Source organism: Rhamphochromis sp. 'chilingali' (assembly GCF_963969265.1).
Source record: "Rhamphochromis sp. 'chilingali' genome assembly, chromosome: 12".
NCBI classification, from domain to species: domain Eukaryota; kingdom Metazoa; phylum Chordata; class Actinopteri; order Cichliformes; family Cichlidae; genus Rhamphochromis; species Rhamphochromis sp. 'chilingali'.
In genome coordinates this window covers 6,234,556-6,258,002 of record NC_137939.1, presented here as the reverse complement: position 1 = coordinate 6,258,002, position 23,447 = coordinate 6,234,556, and the positions used below count along the sequence as shown (strand labels likewise).

At 41.8% G+C, this 23,447-nt stretch overlaps 1 protein-coding gene across 5 annotated transcripts in view; it reads right to left on the bottom strand.

Annotated features, from left to right (window-relative positions):
• Window positions 1-23,447, bottom strand: part of LOC308408080 (TOX high mobility group box family member 2-like) — an 81,885-nt gene that overhangs the window by 40,329 nt on the left and 18,109 nt on the right. For 3 of the 5 annotated variants that reach the window (XM_080900154.1, XM_080900155.1, XM_080900157.1), the window contains exons 2-3: window positions 13,327-13,419; window positions 2,513-2,572 (exon numbers count right to left, since the gene is read on the bottom strand). In XM_080900154.1, coding sequence (XP_080756280.1) covers window positions 2,513-2,572; window positions 13,327-13,419 — 153 coding nt within the window. The remainder of the gene's footprint in view (window positions 1-2,512; window positions 2,573-13,326; window positions 13,420-23,447) is intronic. The other 2 variants (XM_080900156.1, XM_080900158.1) reach the window with 1 other exon arrangement.

The window sequence follows — 23,447 nt, the reverse complement described above, 5'->3', positions numbered from 1 at the left end:
CAAAAGCAGCAAATAGTAGTGGATGGTTGTTTAAAAAAAAGAGAGAGTGCAAGGGAAAGAGAAAATTCACACAATGGTCACACCTTTATTGGTTTTTTTTTTAGCATAATATAGTTTATTAAATGTGCTAAAAACCCTTTGCAACCATTAGCTCCTGAGCAAAAGGTGCACATCCTCTTTGAAATCTCACGTTTAATGTTCTCTATTAAAGGATCAGGCACCAAACAGCGAACTCTGTGTTCAGAGTGCTATTCAGAACTGGTGTGTAAGAGTCTATTTGACAGCACCGACAGAGCTGCAACTGACATGTTTTGAAAAGCCCAAATTGCCTTATCCACTAAGAAGGTATTTGTTGACACAACACTGCAAACCTGGAGTGGGTGTTGGTGATTGACATATGACCGCTGCAGCTGGGAAACTACAAAGCTGGACATTTATCCCAATTAGCACAAGCAAATGCATATAAGTGACATAATTAGGGCAGATTTGGAAATGTAGCTAACAACGATGGACGTCGAGGTCTCCGATGTGCGCCGTAAGTAGACAATAAGCTGCTAAAGCTCCTGCTCGACCTCTCACTATAGTTACTCAATCCCAACATCAAAGGAAAGGCAATCTTACGGCTATAGGATGATGGCGTGTGAATGCATGTGTGAGGGTTTTTTATGAGAACATGTGTGTACGGGTTTATGGGTATATATGTGGGTGTGTTTAAGAGCACGTACATATGTTCTTGTTCATCAAAAGGCCCAATTTAAATGTTACATCGTGAGACTAAGCACATTTTTAGAAAGTGAGGGCATTTTGCCGGATCTTTACTTCTTCAAAGGGCTGTCAGAGTAGAGGCATGTTTTGGGAGGGGTTGGTGTTATAAATACATTAACTTTTAAAGGGTCAGTTACACAATTTACAAAACAAGATTAAAAAAAAATTTAAAGCAAACTTTGAAAAACAGATTAAAGCATCAATCTTAGATTATCTGGAATACCCAGGAAAAAGTTTTAGATGTATCTTGAACATCTATCCATTTCCCAGGTGTTTGGCTGCTAGTCTATTCTTCACATCGCTTCCCCTTTCCCGTGTTGTAAAACTCAATGCTGACATCACTGCTCTAGTCCAATCATCTTTTCGCCCGTCTACTTCAAATCAATCTGTCTCCACTCTGTGTACTATAAATCTCACTGCTCATCTTTTATTATCCCATGTGGACTCTTTTGTGCACCTAGTCCTCCACCTCAAGCAAGCCAATCAGTGTATCATGTGTATCTTTACCAGCAGCAGCTAGATTGTGGTGGGATCCTGTCCGAATTGTTAGACCTCATTGCGCCTTCCTCTTTTTAAAAATCCGGGAAAATGCCTCTCTGCATCATAAAGGAATAGGCAAAAAGATATGTTTTGCAAAGTGGGTGAACTGACCCTTAATCTTGGGATAGTGGTTTAATAGTCATGATGGTTATGCTGATCCTTATGGGGGCAATGCATTATTTCAGTGTGCTTTCACAGTTACCGGCGCTTTGCCCATATTAGAAAGTGCACGATTTTCACACGACTGAAAGCACGTGAGCTTATAACTTGTGAATTACTTTGTGTCAGAAAACGTGTCACTTCCTTTTACAGTAAACGAGTATGTTTATATGAAACAGTGTGTGCGTGTCTATGTCTGTGTGTGATTGAAGGTGTGTATGGATCCTGCTGTCCTTGGCCTGACTTATTTGGAAAAGCGCTAATTGATGTGGAGCTTCCACCTCATCGTGTTTTGTCAGGACATGAAGACCTTGCTGCTGGATCAACAAATCCTGGAGCTCTGAATTCTGCCATATGTCCAGCCATGTGTTCCCATCTACCAGCTGGGAGCACTCAGCACCGATCCTGTCTTATTCACTGAGTCTATGTGCGACTGGGACCATGATGCTCCAGAGTGGGACCAGAGATCCAACTAGCTTGTTATTGTAAACTATTACTGCTGCTTTGTCTGGTTCAGTGGGCTGACATGTTGCCAAAACTGTGAGGGCTTATGGATTAATCCATCAGACGTTAAATAGATATAAAAAAATTTAACTTTTAAGTTATTAAGAATCAAACCTTCCAATCATATATTTAATATTTAAATCTGATCTGAAACCTTGTGAAACACACTGACTGTCACATCAAATGATGGAAACATTTCTGATGCAGGCCTATGAGAAAGAAACTGGTGGACATAGTCATTTTTTATTAATGTTCAGAATTTCCACAGAGACAAGAGCATAACTTGGAAATGTGCCCACAACAGTGGCGGTAAAAAGGCGACACATCACTTTTGACTTGTGTTTTCCTCTCATGCTAACCACATGGTTTGTTTGTCCATTTTCCACTTTTCTTCACTGAGAAATGTGTACATTTCACATTTTCCAGTCTACACCCAAACATAACAATCCATAAACTCTTCTTGTTAAAGGGTGACATCAGCTTACTCAGACATTTATTTATTTAAGTCTGCAGGGCTTACAGGAAAAGACGTGGGCGATCTTACCTGGTTTGGTGACCGAAACTCTTGGTTATTGTCATTCATGTACATGTTGTCACCATCAAACTGTGAACAGAAAAAAGAAAAAAAGAAATAAACATTGTATGCAAGAAGAGGTTGTTTTTTTTTTTAAAAAAAGGGTGGTGGGTCTGTGAAAGAGGTACTAAAGAGGAAAAGCTCTTTATGGGTGGCCTGAAGTGTGAGACTAATGACTTTGTCACTTTGGTTAAACCTCGTGGTGGCATGGCAGCATGGGTAATTACTGTTTCGTCAGCGGGCCGGTAATTAGGCTACATGAGCAAAGTGATGAGAGATGGGCTTTTCCCTCTGGGCTGTGCTGTGTGTGTGCGAGAAAGAGAATGAGTGCGGGTGAATCTGTGAGTGCTTACTGTAGTAAAGTGTGCGTGGCTTAGAGGCTTGCACATGTGTGTTGGTGTGTGTGTGTAGCACAATGAGGGCATGCTGCGTCTTTAGATTTGAGCTAATCAGGCAATGAAGGATCGCTTGCTGCAGGTGCCAAAACATTGCTTGTCATGGGGTTAGGACTCACATAACAACAAATTACTTTTGACCCACGGGGATGCTGGGAAGCAACACTGGGTCACCATTTCAGAGTTTCATGCAACATGCTAGCCTTCATGTCTAGCATGTTACTGAGCTAAATTCCCCATCGAGATCAACTATGAGTGCGCTACGAATAAAGAAAAAAACCACAGACGGATTCTGTTTTTAGCTCAAGCGGAAATAAGATTCAGCCGCCACAAACGGCTCGGTAACGGAACCTGTGTGCTGCCAAGGTGACTGAAAAGCTGTGACCACGTTAAGGAGAGCATCGTTGTGAAATGCTCTTGGCTTCCAAAGGCATCAAGGTTTGTCACCGCGCACTTGCGGCAAATAGAAAAAACCTTGACTGGAGCGGGTAGTGTTGCACGTGAACACACGTACACGTAGAAACTCAATGTGCCAAATAAAGCTCCCTTTTTTTGTTTGTTGATGGAGGCCGTTCTTTGCAATATGACTGCGCAGTTGACTCGGGAACAGACAGGAGAAAAAACACGATCAAACTACACAGCGCTCCATGTCAAATTCCTCAGATGTGAAGATATGGGAGGCCCTTTTCATTTCGGGTGGTCTGCTTTGTGTCGGCAACGAAAGCGGCCAAAGCCTTGAAAAATAGACACGCACTGGATATGAGTGGACGCAAATGGATCATAACATATACCTGCTCAAAAACAGTGACCAAATAAGTAGACTAATGGACGGAAATGGGCAGAATTCCTGAGGGGGAAATCTAATATCTGCGCTTGTAGACAGGAAAAAGTCGAAGCAAATGAGCGTGTGAGTGGTGAGAAAGAGAAATTACTGTACATTATTGTAGGAGAAAGGACGGGGGAATGAGTTCCTGCCTCGGGGCAATGCTTGGCTAACGATGCATACTGTGGAAACCCAGGCGAGGATTCACTTGGTTATTCTAATGATTAAATTCATACGAAAACATGAAACTGACACAAGAGGTGCATTTAAGCCTCGTTCACACCTGACATGATTAATCCAACATCACTGCACCAGCAGCTGGAAAATAAAAACCCTGACATCTCATCTTCACATTAAACTGATAATTGTTCAATGCCACATGCTAAAGCTGCTAATTTGCTTAATCAAGCCCATGTCTATCATCTGACCGAACTGCGGCGGGAAGTGACTGCCGCTCGCTGAGAGGGCCAAACTAATGTTGACCTTGGTGACATAGCTGCAATAAACTCTTCACTCCGCACATGAAAGCCTCTTGTCATCGCCTAACTGAGCAATTTCATTCCATTGAAATCCACTTTGATATCACTGGTGACATAAAGCCATTCCGAGAGCTTCTTCAGAATAAGATTCTCTCGGATAAAAAGCGACTGCGAACAATGGCATTTTCAACCCCGCGAACGCCGCCACGGCTCTCATTACAGCTAACTCTGCCACGTGAATTCTTCGAGAGCGAATCCTCGACGGCGTTTGTTTCTGCCCTGCTCTGAAGGAACAAATGAAGTGAGATAATGTTTATTTCCACCAATTACATCTATAATGCAATATTCACCAAAAAAAGGCTCAAACTGCCCAGAAAGGTCAACCATTTTGTGCTTCAACATGGCTGCCCACAGACTGCAATGTAAAGCTCTTTCCTCTTGCTCCTTTTGATAGCTCTCCTTAGCAGTTCCTCACTCTCCCACTTAATATGCCAATTTATCCTCGGCTCAATGCTATCAACTCTGCCATTACTCCACATATACACCGCAGAAATTCTCTCATTCCCCTTTCTCTTCATCTTTCCCCTTTCCCCTCAGTCTCTCCATCTTTCTTTCCACATCCTTCCTTTTTTCACAGTTTCTCATGTTCCCCTTGCTCCATTTTCCCCCCGTGTTTCTCATCCTCGACACCCTTTTCTCCATGTTGCAACCTCCTTACTTCCACTTCTCTGTCTCCCTGCCTACTCCTCTTTGCCCCATCTTTTCTCTCTTTCTTCACCGGGCCTTGGCATCACTTTCTCATCGGCAGTCTAATTGGGCATTCTGCCTGAGACAAGGGCCTCATTAAGCAGTAATTACACACATGTTGTTTTCGGCAAACATCTCTATTTGGATTGCTTTGCATGGTAATTGTTCAGCAGGGACCACTGCTCGCGATGTTTCCCTCCGTGGCACACGTGGTGCTGGTAGAGAGGAATAAAAACATGGAGAAGAAGGGAGGGGTAGAGAGAGCGAGAGAGGGGGGAAGGAGAGGGGGTGAGAACAGAGAAAAATAATAATAGGCTGTGGAAGAGAGACAAATTGAGAAATAAAGAATGCATACATGGGAGAGAAGGAGGATGAGTAACACAGAGGCAGAACAGAGGCAGCCTGAAAGGATGAAGGCAATGCTGAGGCAGTAAATGGAGAAAGACAATGAATAAATGACAAAAAAAGGAGGTAGACAGGTTCAGTGTGAAAAGAAAATGAGGTGGAGCTGTAGAGAGGGCATAAAAAAAGAGAGACACACAGAATGAGTAAATTAGGTAGAGAAGTGAGAAAGTAAAGACAGTGACAGAGAGAGACGGAGAGACAGAGTCCCAGAACTAGGTCATGCCGTGCAATCATCGAGCGTTTCAAAAATAATGAAGCCACAAGGTGGAAGTAATGCTAACTAGCATATCCAGGGAAAACATGTAATATTTACACAGTGGTAATGGGGCAATACAATGCTGGGATCTTTTATCTTATATTTTTGAGACAGCTGATGACGGAATTGGAGGCAGAATTACAGAGTCCGCCGAGGATCGCGTTTGATTGACGGACAACACGAGACTGTTTGTGAAGAGGGTGGGGTGGAGTTCAACTGCTCTGGGTGTCTGTGTAACGCCCAAACTGCTCAGTGATTAGAGAGACAAATCACCTTGTAGTAATGAAAAATGTCAAAAGCTACAAAGCATCACAACAATTTGGCTGAATTTACACAACTGGACGTAATTATGTCAAATACACAATCACATGCTTGCTAATATTAGCGGCTGCGTTTATTTCAAGTTCGGTTCATTAAGCATTTTATTACAAGCCTGTCTCTATGGGCTGCAGGAATTGTGAAAAGTACATAAGTACATTTATGTTACTACTGGGCTGCAGGGCTGCCCCATGAGCACGAGCTCTTGCTTTTCTGCCGCAGGCACAACTCTTTGCGCTCGCTGAGTGGCAGTAGCACATTCAACCGTCCGCACCGCAGCTGAGCCATTTTACTTCCTTTCAAGTGATCACTTTGCATGTAAATATATCCAAATTGGCATTATCTGTAACATAAGTGTATGGTAATTTTTGTCAGAGGATGTCAAGGTTATAAAACTCAGGATTTCAGCAGTGCAGAAGTGCATCTTGGAATCGGCTGCCTGTTAACGAGGGAGTCTTAATTGGTCACCTTCCTGTCATTATTTCACACTTGTTCCATTGTCTCATAAGCAGAAATATGTAAATGAGAAGAGCTTTATTGGAAATTTGCCTGTATGAAAATACAGTATATGTCAGCACAGAGAGTAGGAGAGACGCAAACAGCTGGCTGAACTAGCTAGAATGCAAATACGGTGCAGTGATGTCATGGATATGCTAAATAGCATATGGCATTATCTGAACTGGCTTCCCAGTGAAAGTTAATGACACTTCCAGAAAATGGTGTGAGGCAGTACATTTGTCAAAAAGAGTAGGAAACCCCCGTCACATATGGCATGTAACTTTTATTTAGTACTAAACATTTAGCCCACATAGTAGAAATGAGCAACATATATAGGTCATGTGTCACCGGTCAGTCACAAGAATATAAATAAATAAATAAATAAATACTGGGATATAATTAGTTTGAGGAATTTTATGCTACTTGTCTCTTTTTCCAGCTACACTTTAAAGGGAAAATGTCTCATTCAGCTGACATACTAAGCTTTCATATGCAATGCATTATATCAAATTATACATTACTAACCATGGGTACAGAATAAACTGCTCAAAACTTAATAAACTTATAGATTTACAACATTAGAACGATCTATGTCAGCTGTAAAGTTTTAATGTTGTTAAAATATGTATAAGTATAGATAACAACAAACCAATTATACAGTATAGACAAACATGAGAGATTTCCCTATTATTTCTTTCATTATGACAGGAGAACTGCATTATCATAGAACATTACGCCCACTGGGGTTTACCACCTTATTAAATATCACAGCACAACGCCAGTGGCCGCAGATACAATCAGATATCGGCGGCAACTTTGCACGTTTATGCAATCAACACCCTACAGACCTTTGTAATGTATGTAAAAGCATTCAGAAAGGAAAAACTGTATAGAAACCCCCCCCCCCCCCCCCCATACATTATCATGTTAAAGAACAACCCGAAACAACTTTTTTTTTTTTTACTTTTTCAGTTAATAAAAGAGAATCTATAAGCAGAATATGTAATATTTGTGACTTTAAAAGCCTTTGCCAGTACACCAAGTCTCTAAAAATAATTCTCTCACCGAGTGGAATTAATAAGCCCAGAACAGTACACAGCTATTCTGTGAAGAAAGGGGTGTGGTGGTGGTGGTGGTGAGGGCTCATGCAATATGTATGCCTGTTTGAGCACCCTTCTTCCTCATCTTCCCCCTCTTCTCTTTATTTCTTTTTTACATCCCTCTCCCCCTCTCTCTCTCTTCCTCTCTCTCTCTCTCTCTCCCTCTCTCTCACCAGTCCTCTGTTCAATTAAGCCGTAGGAACCTGAACCTGAGACAATGTGGCTCTGGATTTGATGTTGCCCGACTTGTCAGTGCTGGTTCAAAGCCACAAAGGATGACAGACAGAAAGACTAAAAAAGTAGAGGGAAACAGATGCAGAGGAAAGACAGAAAGAAAGAAAGAAAGAAAGAAAGAAAGAAAGAAAGAAAGAAAGAAAGAAAGAAAGAAAGAAAGAAAGAAAGAAAGAAAGAAAGAAAGAAAGAAAGAAAGTGCTGTAGATTTTCAGAGTTACATAGGAGGAGGAGAGAGAAACAGCGAAGAGAAAAGACACTATAGTAACAATTCTGGTGTTGCGCCACGCCCCAAGCAAACAATGAACATAGGCAAACAATGAACATGGCACACACACACACACATACACACAAAGACACACAAAGCCCATAAAAAGCACAGCCTGTGGCCATGGCGACACATGCTCTGTTGTCGTTAGATAAGGGAAACAGGGCCTCTTCCTGGGTGTGAGAGTTTGATCCTGCGCACACAGACACACACACTAAACACACTACACCCACACGTGCATGTGCAGAGTGAGCTGCAGCACCACTAGGGTCACATCCACAACGCCGCGCATCTTATGTACCCTCACATTTATCACCTGCATGGTTCATTTTCATATGCAAAGCTCAGGCTATGTTTATCTGAACACACTGTGCTCTGGTCAGTGGAGCACACAGAGCATGGTCAGATATTGACACAACACACGGAGCAGCTTCTTGTATATCTCAGCTGATTTTGATGGAATTTTTTTGGGAGTTATATCTGGCTTGGTGCCATCTTACATAGTATTTGTTTACAGGACTGGAGCGCACGAATTGTTCTAGTGTTGCATTCCTCAAAGGAGAGTTTCAGAAGCATCACAAGACATGTTTGCTTACCTCTCCCACGGCTGCCGTTTAAGAAATATTTGGCTTTATTGTTACTGATTAAGCAATCCATCAACTCATAACTAGTCAAACAACACGTGCTAGTGAAACACAATGAACCCTTCCCACCAGAAGCAACTTAAACACTCACACACGTACAAACACACACACACACACGCACACACAGACACACACAAAGCTCCCATTCATCTACTCTGCAGTTGTACTGGAGCAACCACAAAACAGAAATAACAGTTAGCAGCAAAGGTGGTGAGAGGTGGGAAGGGAGATTGAGACTGCGCGGGGAGGAAGGGGTGTGGGGGGAGTGGGGAGGGTGGGGTAGGGTGGGGGTGGAGGTGGGTGGGGAGACAGGTCGGTTGATGCTAAATAAGGCTTTGTTTCCACCCTGAACTTGGGTTCACTGTGACTTGGTGAGTTTACGGCACGATAAAAATCTCAACGGCGATGATAATGTAGTTCACACCTTCTAATGGAAATATCAGGTTGACAGATTTTGAGAATATAATGAAATTTTATGTTTTGCTTCTTTTTTTCCTGTTTTCTGTTTTCAAAAGTCAGATAAGATCTTTTTTTTTTTGTTCCAAATGCAGGTACACAAGGCAAAACCAAACATAAGATAACCGTGCTGTGTCAAATAGAAGCTTACAGTACCTCGTGCTTGCATTTCCACTGTTGTATCTTAAAAAAGTTCATAATGAGCTAAGCATAAGCACTGGGGAATTTCCTATTTTTAAGATGTTTTGCTCATTTTATACATACAGGAAGCTTAATTTATCTGGTTACCTCATTAGGGTCATTGCCAATGCTTTTTGTAATGTTTCGTAGGGTTAGCAAAACTATAAAGTAGTTTTTTTAAGGTTAGAAAAAGAAATAGGTAAATGTTACGTACATTCAGCTATTCAGCTTATGCTTACTGTTAGAGAAGGCTAACTCATTCTTACTGTATGGGAAATGAGGTTAACCATGATTCAGCTTTCTCTTCGGTATATCCTACGTTACCATACGTTCGTGCTAACACCCCAGCCTCTGCGTCTCTCTCTTTCTGTGCACCAGCCGCAGAGTTTCTGTGTCACAGAATTAGCGAGATTTAAACCTATGCAATGATCCGTCGTGGCCAAAAGGTATCCATCATGAGTGTGTCACTGCTTTTAAGTGGAAAATCTCATTTTAGTTCACGCTTATCTGAGAATGCGTCAGTTCTCAGAAAAACATTTTTCTTATTGTTTTGGTTTTTTGCTTATTCTCTCTCACGCCTCTCATCTGTGGTGCTTTCTTTCAGAGAAAATCATTCCTCCAGGAGTCAAGGAAGAACAAAATAGAGATAATGTTGCTACATACACTCACCCACTACATCTGTTCAACTGCTCATTAACACAAATATCCTATCAGCCGATCACACGGCAGCAACTCAAAGCATTTAGACATGTAGATGTGGTCAAAATGACCAGCTGAAGTTCAAACTGAGCATCAGAATTGGGATGAAAGGTGATTTAAGTGACTTTGAACATGGTCTGATTATTTCAGAAACCTACTCAACTTTGAAGCAGATGGCCTACAGCAGCAGAAGACCACACGGTCACCTAAGAATAGGAAACTGTAGCTACAATTTGCACGGACCATTTGACAATAGAAGAGTAGACAAATATTGCCTGGTTTGTTGCCTCCAGCGGTGGTTGGCACAGAATTTGGTGTGATCATGAAAGCATGGATCCATCCTTCTTTTAATCAACTGTCCAGGCACTTTCTGAGTCTTAGTACTTACTCAGCATCAATTCACTTCCCAGTCTACATGAGTATTATTGTTTACTATGTCCTTTGGTGCAAGTTTGTAGCTCAAAAGCCAACTGATTTTCTTTATAAACAAACCCGCAAGCATTCGCTCAAAGGACCACCTTGTTCGAGGAAGCATGTTTGTACTGTGTCAACGTCATGGTCAACGTATGGTTTGTTTGTGCACCGTTGTGGTTTGCATACACTCATTGTGAGCATGAGTGTCATGGCAATTTTGGGCTTTGAATGATGTCTTTGAACTCTTCTTTTTCTAGAATGGTATTATTGTACAGTACACATCTTTAATGACATGCACAAGTTCAAACTCATTTTAGATTTTCTCTTAATTCTACAAGTATACATGCAGGCTCACATACATATATACACCCCTACTAATATTTGGTCAAATGTCCCTTAGCAAGTTGTACCTCGACCGTATGCTTTTGGTATACATCAACAAGCTTCTGTCATAATTCCGACTGGAAATTTGACCGCTCTTCTTGGCAGAGTTCATTTAAATTAGTTGGTTTCCTGTCACAGACCCAGTCTACAAATCTTCAACAGGGTTGAGGTTGGGGCCTTGGGAAAATTAGCCGTATAGTATGGGGGCTATATGTATACATTAACCCTCTGTGGTTGAGAAAAAAAATCTAATTTATAGTCAATAAAGATGTATACTGTCCACAATTATTCTGTACTGTACAATCAAAGGAACAGTTAGAAATCATCAAGAACTCATTAAAAGCCAAAAATTACCAGGACGTTCATCCTGATCATGAGTGTATGTAAACCACAACTGTATTATGGGGGACGACGAGTGTACAACAAGTCAAGCAGTTAGCAAGTCAACTACCTGGCTAACTAATGCTTGCTATCCTTTTCAGTTGCTGAAGAAGCTAGCGGTCTCTCCTGTAAAAAAACAAACAAACAAAAGAATTTTTTTTTTGCAGACTTTACAGGAGCTACTAAAAGATGTGGTCGTTATTTCAACCATGATGTGTAGTAGTTGTTTTTCGACTTCAAGCACGTTGTCATGTCCCACTAAATGCTCCATCAGAGGGTAAACATGAAAAAGACCGGCAGATCAACCTGTAACAACATGCTCAGACTCGGAGTGGCAGTTCCAACTCCAGCAGTCTTCATTTTAGCTGAAAGACAAAATTATTTAGGCTCTCACAAGTTATTTATATGATTTGTCTATCTAGAAAAGTACGCGGTTAGTATTTATAGATTTCTTATGCAAGCAGTTCAACTGCAGTTCCAACCAGTTTTGAGAAAAATAACCTTAAAGCAATACGTTAAACATTTATCCTTTTCAATGATTTCCACCCCTTGTATGAACCTTGATTAGTATCTGTCTGTCTGTTCAGTATATGTATCAGAGTGCAAAAGAGGTCACAGCCATGAAATGAGCCACGTGCAAGCGCATGTGCAGAGGTATAACAGAAGAATTCAAATGTCAGACCAAGGTGCCACCCACACGGCCTCCCTCAGCTTACTGTGGTAGCCTTCAACGGCCTGTCGGCTAACCAGTCCTGGGAAACACCTTCCTAGCATCAAGCACAACAGCATCACATGCAACTAGCAGCTAGCAGGTGCTGTAGTACTGTACTGCTATACTTAACAACGAGAGGAAAGTAGTTATCCCACCAGACTACCTGACATTCGCTGTCTGTGGTGGTGTGAATGTGTATTTGCACGTTTGTGCATGTGTGTGCACAGTATGCGTGTCCGTACAGTATGTGCATGTCACTAGGTGAGTCTTTGTCAGTGAGGTTTCTCTGGCAGCAGGAGAGGATGCAGAGCACAAGCCACTTTTAACTGACTGGGGTAAACAGTGATGAGAGAAGATAAAGGGCAGAGTGAATGTCACATTACCCCAGCCCTTTGCTTCTGCTCACCACAACATCAGATAACTGCTGCAGGAAAAAAAAAGTCTGGTTTCCTCTAGCATATAATTGGTTATCTCATTGCGATCTACTGTTCTCTTGCCTCTGCACAGAATGAAGTATAAAGAGCAAAGGGAGAAAAAAAAAGTCTAAAGTTTGACTGTTCAGTCAGTGACTAAAATAAATCATTACGAGCGTAGGAAAGGCACCAATCTATTTTCATGGTGGTTGCCACAGATTTAAACATTTAGCACAAAAAACAAATATACAAAGAGAACACCTGACAATAAGGTGGTGTTGTGTTCGCTTTCAAGCAACCTTTTAGAATAGCACAAGCAACGCAACATAGACAGGTTAACACACAGCACGTTGACTTGACTAGATAGGGAAGTAATATTGATTATCAGCAACAATATCTAACAACTTATTAGCTCAGAGTTAAGTAAACAGATAACATTTCATATGAAATGAAGCTATGCATTAAAAAAACAAGGTCTGTTAGAAAGAACTTTGGTATATTCTGTCAAAAAGACAGCTTTTGTTATAAAGAGCCTCATGAGATCTTTAAATAAAAAGTAAAGTTAAACTCTAAACATGTCAAAGGCACTTTATTTAGAGTTAATGTGTCTCTCTGGATGCGACCTGATCATAACATAACACATCACCATGTGACTTGATCATAACAACTACCGAGGCGTATTTCGCACCTTCTTCATGTTTTCACACATACCGTAATTAAGAAACTCCTGACATGATTTATAGATTCCAGTAAAATGGTTGCCTTTGAATAGAGACACTATAAATGATACATATGTGTTCACACATTTGTGTATAAAATATATATGTGAAGGTTCTCATAGGGAGCTCGACATAAATACGGAGAGCAATTTCATCTCAGCATAAAGCCTCCAGAACTGACCAGGGCCCAGGATAGAACCTTGAGGTACACTTTTCCAAATCAACCGGCTAGGGAAAAAATAAGGGGGCTTGGCTATCTCACCACAGCAGTGGGTAGTCTTTTCCTAGATGGATTGATGGCTGGAGAGGGGGCAGTGTGGAGCCTAACCCCTCGCTCACCCACACTGTACCGGGCCTGTGGTTAGAGAGAGCGAGAGAAAGAGAGAGACAGCGAACAGGAAAAAAAGAAGAGAAAGAGAAGACAAAAGCAGAGAAGGAAAGGAGACGACAGGGCTTTAGATTGCAAGGTACAAGCAGGGCATTTGTAAAGGGAACATGTCAAGCCCTCCCGCCCTCTGTCGTGAACCTTTCTCTCCTTCTCCCTTTCTCCGGTTGCCCTGCTCTTCCTCTAGTACGCCGCGCACGCGTGGAGGGGGAGGAGTAACGACATGAGAATTACACAGTGACATGCAGCGCTGTGCTACGGGAAGAATGGAGGTTAATGAGCTGACATACCCTCCACCTCGAACACGCCTCCTCCCCATGCCAACCTCCCTGCTCTCTTTCACACGCTGACAAGCATGTACACAAAAACCCCGGCAAGACAGTGAGGAGTGAAAGCTGGCAGCGAGACAAGTTTTGGTGCACCAAAGGAATGTGGCAAGAGCGCAGTTTACACTCTCTTCACATACAGTGCACACAGCTCACAGCTGTAACTGGGTTATGAACAACTGTGAACGTGAGCTAATGTAATTTACATTAGAAATATGGCCTCAGCTAATGCAATCAAGAACTGGGAAGATGCAAGACTCGTTATGCATCAGAAATCAGAGGCATAAAAATATATGGCAAAAAGTCGCTGTTAAAATTCCTACATTTGATCATACTTGTACTGTACTATACTATAGGTGAAGGGACACCAACAGCAGAATGGAGGCAGCAAGTGAAGCAACAGGTCCACTTTGACATGCAAAATAATGTGAAATTTAAAAAAAAAGTGGAGAAATTTAGCAGCGTTGGGACTCACATATATCTGGTATTATGAGGATTCATCCTCGCCTGGCTGTGAACGTATCTACCAGCGTGTCAAGAGCATTTATTTCTTCATTCATAACCCATAAAAAGTTACGCTGCTCATATAGCTAAAAGAAACATTAAACCACAGGTTTTACCAACTTGCTAAACACTATAAAATACAAATAGATAAAACAGCCGATTTATTAAGGGACAATTGTATTTCGTGTCCAGACCACAAACCAAAGGCTATACATATCATTCTCTTACTGCAAAGAGCTCAGACTTCTGTGAATAACTGATTAGGCCTTCAGATTCTCAACCATTTCTTGGTTGTCACGTGGTGATGTGTGGGTGTATAATATGTTAAATAAAACCTCAGTGGCCTTTAAGTTGCATCACCAGAAAACCAACACGCAAAGGTGACAATTTTTACCAGATAAGAGTCCATGGGTTCTCAAGTATGCACAGACACAAATAACACAGAGGGGTAAAAAAAAAACAAAACCAAAAAACAGCCGGCTTCAAAGGAACATTTCAGAAAAACTTTCAGCAAAGAAAAACTTAGCTGAACACCAAGTTCCTACGAGCACAGGTGAAATTCACACGACCACATCTAAAGATAGGTGCAGATGCACTGAAACACTGAAATTGTGCCAATTTTGTTTATTTTCCAAATCTGCAGTTGCCTAAACTGTGTATAGCCTGTTCATATGGCTCAATTTCATCCATCTATTGATTGGTTATAGGATGCTACCATTTAGGGATAGAGACAAAATGTCTCTGCATGCATCCTGCTGCAGTTGATGTGCCTTAATTACCTGAAACTAAATGAGTGAAAAGCACAAGAGTAACAAAACAGCGTCTAAGAAATGAAAGAACTTTAGCAAAAGCAGAAATAGAATTGATAATGATGCGGCGACACAGCTCCGCAGAGCTTGAAAACAATGGAAGATGGATGGTTAGTCATTAGCACCCATTGTGAATCTTTCAAGTGAGTAATTTGTGGGAAGGCTTGTGCATTTTTAATAGTCTTAAACTGAAGAGCCCTAAGAACACAAACTCCATGAAATAATAACAGGCATTTCACCTTAGCACTATCCGAGCCTCTCAATTATTTACCACTAATGAATTGCCTTGGGCAACATTCTTCCTAAGTACAATATCAACCATCCCAGAGAGCCAGAATCAGCTCACTCAAATACTTAAATACATTTACTCAATTATGCTCACTGTCCCCACAATTAAAGAGCCAAGAATGTCAAGCTGTTTTCTGCTTGCTGTCTCGTATGCTCTGATTCAGCTTTGATATTTCAGCAAAACTCTTCCCCCGGATAGCAATGATTAATTGATAAAAACATTTTCAGAGAAATTGCAACAACCAGGTTCGTGGCTTTTTCTCTGTTTTTGCATCTGTGGTGTGGGTGATGCTAAAAAAAAGCATGTTAGCTGTTAGCAGCGACATATCAGAAAAGCAGGCTAGCAGACACCATCTAAAACACCAGTTGCAATGGCGTACGTATATGTAAGTGTTAGCAAGTGTTTATAAAAGCACATGCTTTATATCTGTTCACGTGGAGTGACAAACCGTGTTATGCTCTATTATTGCATTCAACATTTTTATCACCGCACGATCGGAGAAAAATCACACCCATGTTATTTCCACTATATAACAGATCAGGTCAGGCCTGACTAGCTTTAGTCAATTCCATGCTCTCCAGCTGTAAGTCTCTGGCTGTAACTACGTCAGAGAAATTAATGCGCAAAGGATCCTGTTCCTAGACAGCTGGTAGTTGTAAATTCCTATCAGGGAATTAAAAAAATGTATAAAAACAAAAAAAAAAAACACCAAAAAAAAAGGAGGGAGCGAGAGAGTTTGAAAGAAAACATATACAATTTTCATTTCAACTGCTTTAGGGATTAAGGCTCAGGGCTCTAGAAAAAAACTGCATTAAAATAATCCACCATTTGCATGTTTTATCTCACAAAGGAGGCTCACATAGACACACATATGCAACAACCCCCACTCTCCCTCCCTACCGCCCTTTTCCTCCTCCCCCATTCTGTTTGAGCACACACACACACGTGCGCACATACACACACACACATCACACATGTACACGCTGCCATCATTAAACACACTCACACACACATCGAGATCAACCTGCTGCCATCTGCTCCACGCGCTCTGTACAATCCTTGCAGAATACATTATTCACTACAATACATCACATCACATTCCCTCAATGTCATAGCCTTGTGCTTGAGGAAGACTCTGTGTGTGTGTGTGTGTGTGTGTGTGTGTGTGTGTGTGTGTGTGTGTGTGTGTGTGTGTGTGTGTGTGTGTGTGTGTGTGTGTGTGTGTGTGTGTGTGTGAGAGAGAGAGAGAAGATTTGCTCTGTTATACGGTAGAGTGGTAGAGAAAATTAAAGACAGTTTTATTTGGCTTTTAGGTGAAACAAGACTGTCAGCAAAACTCGTGTCTGTTACTAGGCCAGATTAAAAATCCAGACAAGGATGTCAGTGTATGAAAGTGAAGGATAACAGCTACTGAGAAAGTGAGAGGAACTGACACATACAAGCAGGAGAGAGAGAGACAGAAGGCAGGAGTTTTTTTGTTACACACTAGGGTCTGCTTTCGTGAAGGACATTCCTCTCAGAGAGTTATCAGGTGTCAAAAGTATGATTTAGCATTTCTCCAAATGTAAGCACATTTTTCACAGTTCATTAATGTGTTTACATTATGCTTTATATCCCTGTTTTTACTGAAGGGGAAGTCGGGGTCGTACTGCGCGGTTTTATTCGATGTGGAGCAACTTTTGGTTTCTGAACTTAGTGGAGAGGAAGAGAGCGAACACTGGAATAAAGCGGCATTTATCTAATGGTCCACCAGTGGAAAATGACGGCACACACGCACAGTAGCTTGGACTTCAAGTCTCAGAGATGACGTAGTTGTATTTGACTTTGAGCAAAGACTTGGAAGAATGAATTCATGTTGGGTTTAGTCTGCTTTTGTTATTTGTTAATAAGAAAAATCCCAGTTTTATTTTTAATGCAGCGACTCTGCATTTGTATTATTTACTTTACTCCAATTGCTTCACTTGATTTCATTTGAAAGATAAATACAGAAACATCGATTACTTTTTTTTTGTTGCTTGTTTACATTTTTGTCTTTTCTCCCTATCGTTTCTTATGCGCAAACCATGAACATGTTAATGCATGTGTGTCGCTATGTGCGGTGGCAGAGCGGAGGGAGGGAACAGCTGGCAGGCCCACACTCAACCACGTATTGACCTGTTTTGCATTCACCTGTTATTCAACCTAATGTTTCCACTTGGCTCTGCTGCAGCTGAGCTACAATTAACCTCGCTGTGCGCGCAAGGGAAGGAAGTCTTGAGTAATTTTTTTTCAAAGCAGTTTGTCAAACTTCCCCAAATGTCATTCTGCCCACTGTCTTAAAATTAATGTTTTTTACTTTAACTTTCCCACTCTGAAGAGAAGAGAGGCGAGACATCTAACCCTTCTGAGATCTACAGTAGCTATAAATGTGGCCTATATTCACACAGCGCTAAATTCTTTTCACTTGATGCACGTAATCTGATTGCAGATAATTAGCCTCTGAAAATGTTACTTGCCTTTCTAAACCTCATGAATGACAGAAAACGCTGCTGCATCCAACCCTTCCCTTATCTGCTCTTCACTCGGTTACTCCGCCTCCTCTCGCTTTTTTCCCACCCTCCATTTCCCCCTCCCTCCTCTTTTCCCAGATGCCCTCTCAGCTCTTGCTTGTGTTTGGGCTGCAACTGCGAGGGGTCACTGCCTGCCTTGTCTCACACGTGGAGCACTGAGAACGTGTGTGTGTGTGTGTGTGTGTGTGTGTGTGTGTGTGTGTGTGTGTGTGTGTGTGTGTGTGTGTGTGTGTGTGTGTGTGTGTGTGTGTGTGTGAAAGAAAGACAGCACACACTTGTCTATGGATAATTATATGAATGAGAGCGTAAGAACATCAAAAATAAAGAAAGAAAGAAAAAGAAGTGTGTAAGTGTGTGAATTTAGCCTGATGTGTGTGCAGTTGAGCCTGAGTGCCTTTCCCACTGTGTGTGTTTCAAAGTGTTTCAATGTGTGTGTGTGTGAGTGCGTGCGCCTTGCGAGCTCAGTGCCAGGTCTCTCTAATGAGTCTGTCAGGCGCTGTTAGCGACGGCGTGCTCCCCTGGCTCAGCGCACTCCTACAGACACACTGTGATTAGCCGGGCCAACGGCACGCCACCGGGCCAGATTAAACACTCACCACGCCGCCAGGGAACACACACACACACAGACACACACATACACTCAGCACAGCACACATTAGAGCAAAGCATTACAGTTGCTCTCATAGACACCACACACAGACGTACTTAGATACACAGCTTCATCATTGTTGTTCCTATTAGTCTGCAACATGTACTTGCCCTCTAGAGCCAGGTGTGGATGCCACTGGAATTGAAAATTAATGTGAAATATAAACATAATACAAGCCACCTATGGCACAGGCAAGAACATGCTAGCATTTCATTAATCTCTGTGCTGCTATTGAATTCCTGTCTGCTGCTAATCTTGAACATCACTCAGAATTAAGGCCAACCCTTCTGGCACCAGCAGCTTTCAACATCTTCATTAAAGCGACATAATTCACTAATTACAGGTAATTACCCTTTAATGAACAGTCCAGATGAATGAGCAGATATGCAGAGGAGGAGCAGCCACGAGGAGATATCCTTTTTCATTCCTCTAGGCCAAGAGCGGACTCTGAATGACCGGGTCCTACGACTTCGATCAGAGACAGCGGCCTAGTGAGAACAGGCTCAGCTGACACATGTACACACTGCGACCACTCGTAGAAATGTAGACACACCTGCACTTGGCAACGTCTGCTGGTCAAAGGTTGCAGATGAACTGTGCGCAGATGACTCAATTTGAACACATTTTTTCCAGTTTTCGTGTCTGTCCCTCAGTCTGCCCGTATACCTATGGAAATTTACCCCTACGAGTAGTTTAGCTGTTGTTTATCTGAAGCAAATGTCATCTCCAATCTACTATTTAATGTAACACATTTTAAAGGACTGCTGTGCTTGCTAAGTTGATTTTATAAAATCATTGGTTCTTATCCCATGACGTCAAATACTGCTGCTCTGTCAGATGCTGAACAGATAAACACAAGGTGTCCTTGGAGTGGAAATATTAGACACTGGGAGATAAGGGTCCTCTTTTAAAGAGTGATAAAAATCTGCACTAGGATGTTAGAGTCACCCAAAAGGCTCACTTTATTTTTACTCAGTGATTTGCTTTATTTTCCCACTTTGCATCTATTTCTAACTAAACACTAAAAACTACTCAGCTAGGTTTGGGCAGTTTAGGTTTAGGAGGACAGGGTTTTAGCTGAATTATCCCCTTGTGCAATTTCAACCCTCTGCATTGAAAGTGACTATGTAAATGTTATGCCAAGGGCTCGTTTACAAGCGTGGCCTGATCTCAGTACCAGCATAACCTGAGGAGTTCGTTGCTCCGAAGCCAAAGGACAACCTTGTGTGTATCTGTAAGTCGCCGGCACCGTATAATAGAGCAGAGTTCTGAATGGGCCGATTCAAGACAATGAAAGTGGCTGTTGGGTGACCTTATTAAAAACTCTTGTAAAATCGTACACTTTATAGTCACTTTACCCTTAAAGGATCTTTAAATTCACAAAGCAACGCTATTTTCTTCCAGTGTCAAGCTCTAGTACAGTGTGCAACTATGTTTGTGTCAATTGAATCACTGCAGACTAACCCTGTCATCGACCTGAGTGTGAAAAGCAGTGTTGAACCCAACATGAAATGTGGGTTTTCCCTGTGTCAATATTTAGCAGGACTATTACTGACACTGTTAAGAAGTGAGATGTATGACATATTTGAGGCTGTAATGTGTCTAAGTGGGCAGCTTTTCGAACAGTGAAGGTGTAGGAGGTGTAGACTGTAAAGTCAGAACAGAGCACTGCTCAATGTTCCTTTGTTGTTTAACTAGAGGAAACAAAATCTTTTTTTTCTTTCTGCCTCTCTCTCTCTGAAAAGGAACAAGCGAAAAATGAGATTGATCTAACAACTTGCCAACAGTTAAGTTTCTTATCTTGGGCTTGCAGAAGAAAGTCCCTACAAGAAGAATGTGCACCAATTTTCCTCTCTTTCTGATTCTTCTCCTCCCCCTCTTTTACCGTCTCTCGTGCCAAGTGGCCTATTTTTACCCCTCCATGTGGCATCTCAGGGTTTTCCTTGTCACCGCCACGTTTCCTGTCATCGTGTGTAGGTACAGTTGAACAGTGCAGTTACTGCAAAGGCCCTGACACTGACTGTTTCTCTGTCTTCTCAGATGTGGTCACAGATCTTTGTCTTCACATCCAATGCACTGCTGCCTTTTTTGTCTTTCACACCCTATAGTTTATTCATTTTGAAAAATCGCCTCTGTGCTGTGCTAGACTGTTCAGTTAAACCAGGAATATTGGTCTTTATCCTCAATTTGTTTGCCATACATTCATTTTTCTATCGTTTATCTGAGTTTGGGTCATGGAAGCAGCAGTTTAGGCAAAGATGTTCAGACCTACCTCGTCCTCCTCCATCATCTGTGGGGACACCGAGGCCAAATCAGCCGAGAGATATAATCTCTCCAGTGTGTCCAGGGTCTGCCCTAGGCCTACTCCCAGTAGGAAAGCCTTTAAAACCCCTCACCTAGGAGGCATCAAGCAGGCACCCTAGCCAGAAAAATGAACTACCTCAGCTGGCTACTTTTAGTGTGAAGGTGTAGTGTTTCTGCGTTGAGACCCACCCGAATGCCTCTAAGGGAGTGCCCAGCTATCCTTTGGAGGAACCTCATTTTTAACGCTTGTATCCGAAATCTCATTTTTTAGTCTGTACCCAGAGCTCGTGGACATAGGCGATGTTACGCCTGTAGATTGACTAGTAAATAAATAACTTTGCCTTCACACTCAGCTCTCTATTTACCACAACAGACCACCAATCCATTTGTCCACTCCTCTCACTCAAGACACTTAAACTCCCCCACTTGCAGAAGCAACTCCTCCCTCCCTGACCCGGATTGAGCACTCCCCTTTTCCAGCTAAAGATCGTGATCTCAGACGTGGAAGTACTAGAGAACCTAAATCCTTCGGTCTCAGGATTAGGATTAAAATATTTATATCACACAATGTATAGCCCACTTTGTTTACAATATAATCCAATCACTTGTGCTCAGACTATGAGGACCTTCTATCCTCATAGTCTAAAGCATGGGCCTATTTATCATATTGCCATATGCAACAACACAACACTGTGTTTCCTCTAGCAGAAATGTGCAGCATGTGATATACTGTACTGCGTGGCACAAAGGAATAATTGTGTTCTGGTCCTATGAGAGTTGCAAGAGGAGAAATATCAACACAGGATGTATGGCTCCCAGCCTTATGAGACAATCCAGTTATGAGTGAGACCAGCTCATGGAGATTACAGCCATGTCCCAAAATACACAATATCCAGTGATTTGTAGACATTTACAGTGTACAAAGTGTCTAAACTGTTGGAAATTGCAGTCTCAAGAGTCGACCCATCAGTTATTTGGTTGATATGGTCTCATTCGAATAAGCAGTGGTCAACGGTCAGTGTTACTCTCACAAGGAGAAAAGTGCTACATCAACAACCTTTCAGGGTTGATCCATTGTTTTTGGAGGCAAGTGACTATGAGAAACTGGGTGTTTGTTTTTTAAATACTGTAGATTTTTAACTAATTGAAACCAGGTGAATGAAGCTGTTTTGTGTCTGCATTATGTTAAAGGAGATCACCAAAAAGTCAAACGTAAACTTTGTGACAGCTCAGATCACAGGAGCATCAGTTACAGCGAGACTGTTTTCTGTAGCTCTTATCCATATGGGCACGTGGTTTCAGTATGCTGTTAGACAAGCAGGCTGCAATGGTGACTTTGACACCAACAACAAATGCGCTTTGGGATAACATTTCGAAAGAATATAACTGATGCTGTGAATAACGTTTAAGTTGCAATGAATTTAGGTGAGCAGCTTTTTCGAACTGTGAACGTGCAGGGGGTGTTTGTTAATGTGATTTTCAGGATGTAAACTGCGCTGCCTGACCTTTATCACAGCAGTCTTTTTTTGGCTTTCTTCTGTATTTTCTTAAGTCAGCCCATATCATGTCATACTTTTTGAAGCATTTTGATACCACCCACCTGAATAACTTTTCTCTCTCCAAGGCAATTAAAGTTCAAACCATTCGAAATCAGATCCAGATGCACGTGAGCGACTAAATTTCCTCCACGAAACACAAATATACGTTATATACCGGTCAGACTCAAGATGGTAAACAATGAAATGCCAACAGACAGCCTGAAGTTAGCGGCCTTCTTTGTACTTCACGTCTCCTCTTGTGTGACACACACAGTGCCTCTTTTGTTCTGCCACTCACTGCTCGTGTTACAGTAGAGCTCTAATGCACACAGATCGATAGCATACTTTCCATTTCAACACGCTGAGCTGATGTTCGGACACACAGTTGGAATTGATCCTGTTCTGTCAACACGAAGTTTTAGGTCTGTATGTCTTCTTATGGAAAGTCTTTAAACGAAAAAAAAAGAAGCTACAATTCACAACTTCACATCTGCTTACAGCTTAATGTTGACATCTACATTAGGCATTCAAAAACGGCATTGCTGATGACATTTGGCAAGGTCGGTGGGGAAACAGAGCTGTGGAAACAACTCTACCCATCAACATCAAAACTGAACATGTGGCCCCCTCATATGAATAACATTTAAAAAAAAAAACCTTCTTTCCCACTCACAGAAATTTTATTATTGGAAGAAAAACACACTGAATCAAGTAAAACTTTTCCATAACAGCTGTGAATTGATATGACTATAAATACCCTAATAAAACCCTCAGTAAAGGCGTGTACACAAATCAGCCACAACGTTAAAACCATGTGCCTTTTTAGTGGTTTAGGTGATTTGCATCCAAACAGAAAAAAAAGTTGCTTTCAGAGGATCCCCCCTCACAGAGCAACTCTAACCCATATGGGCATGGTGGTTGGAGGTTGGATGCAACTCTTTTTTCTGGTGCATTCTGTGGAGGTTTGATCCATTGGAAGAGAGATCTGACACCTTGGCTGGGATTAAACCAAGTCTAAAGTCAGGATTAA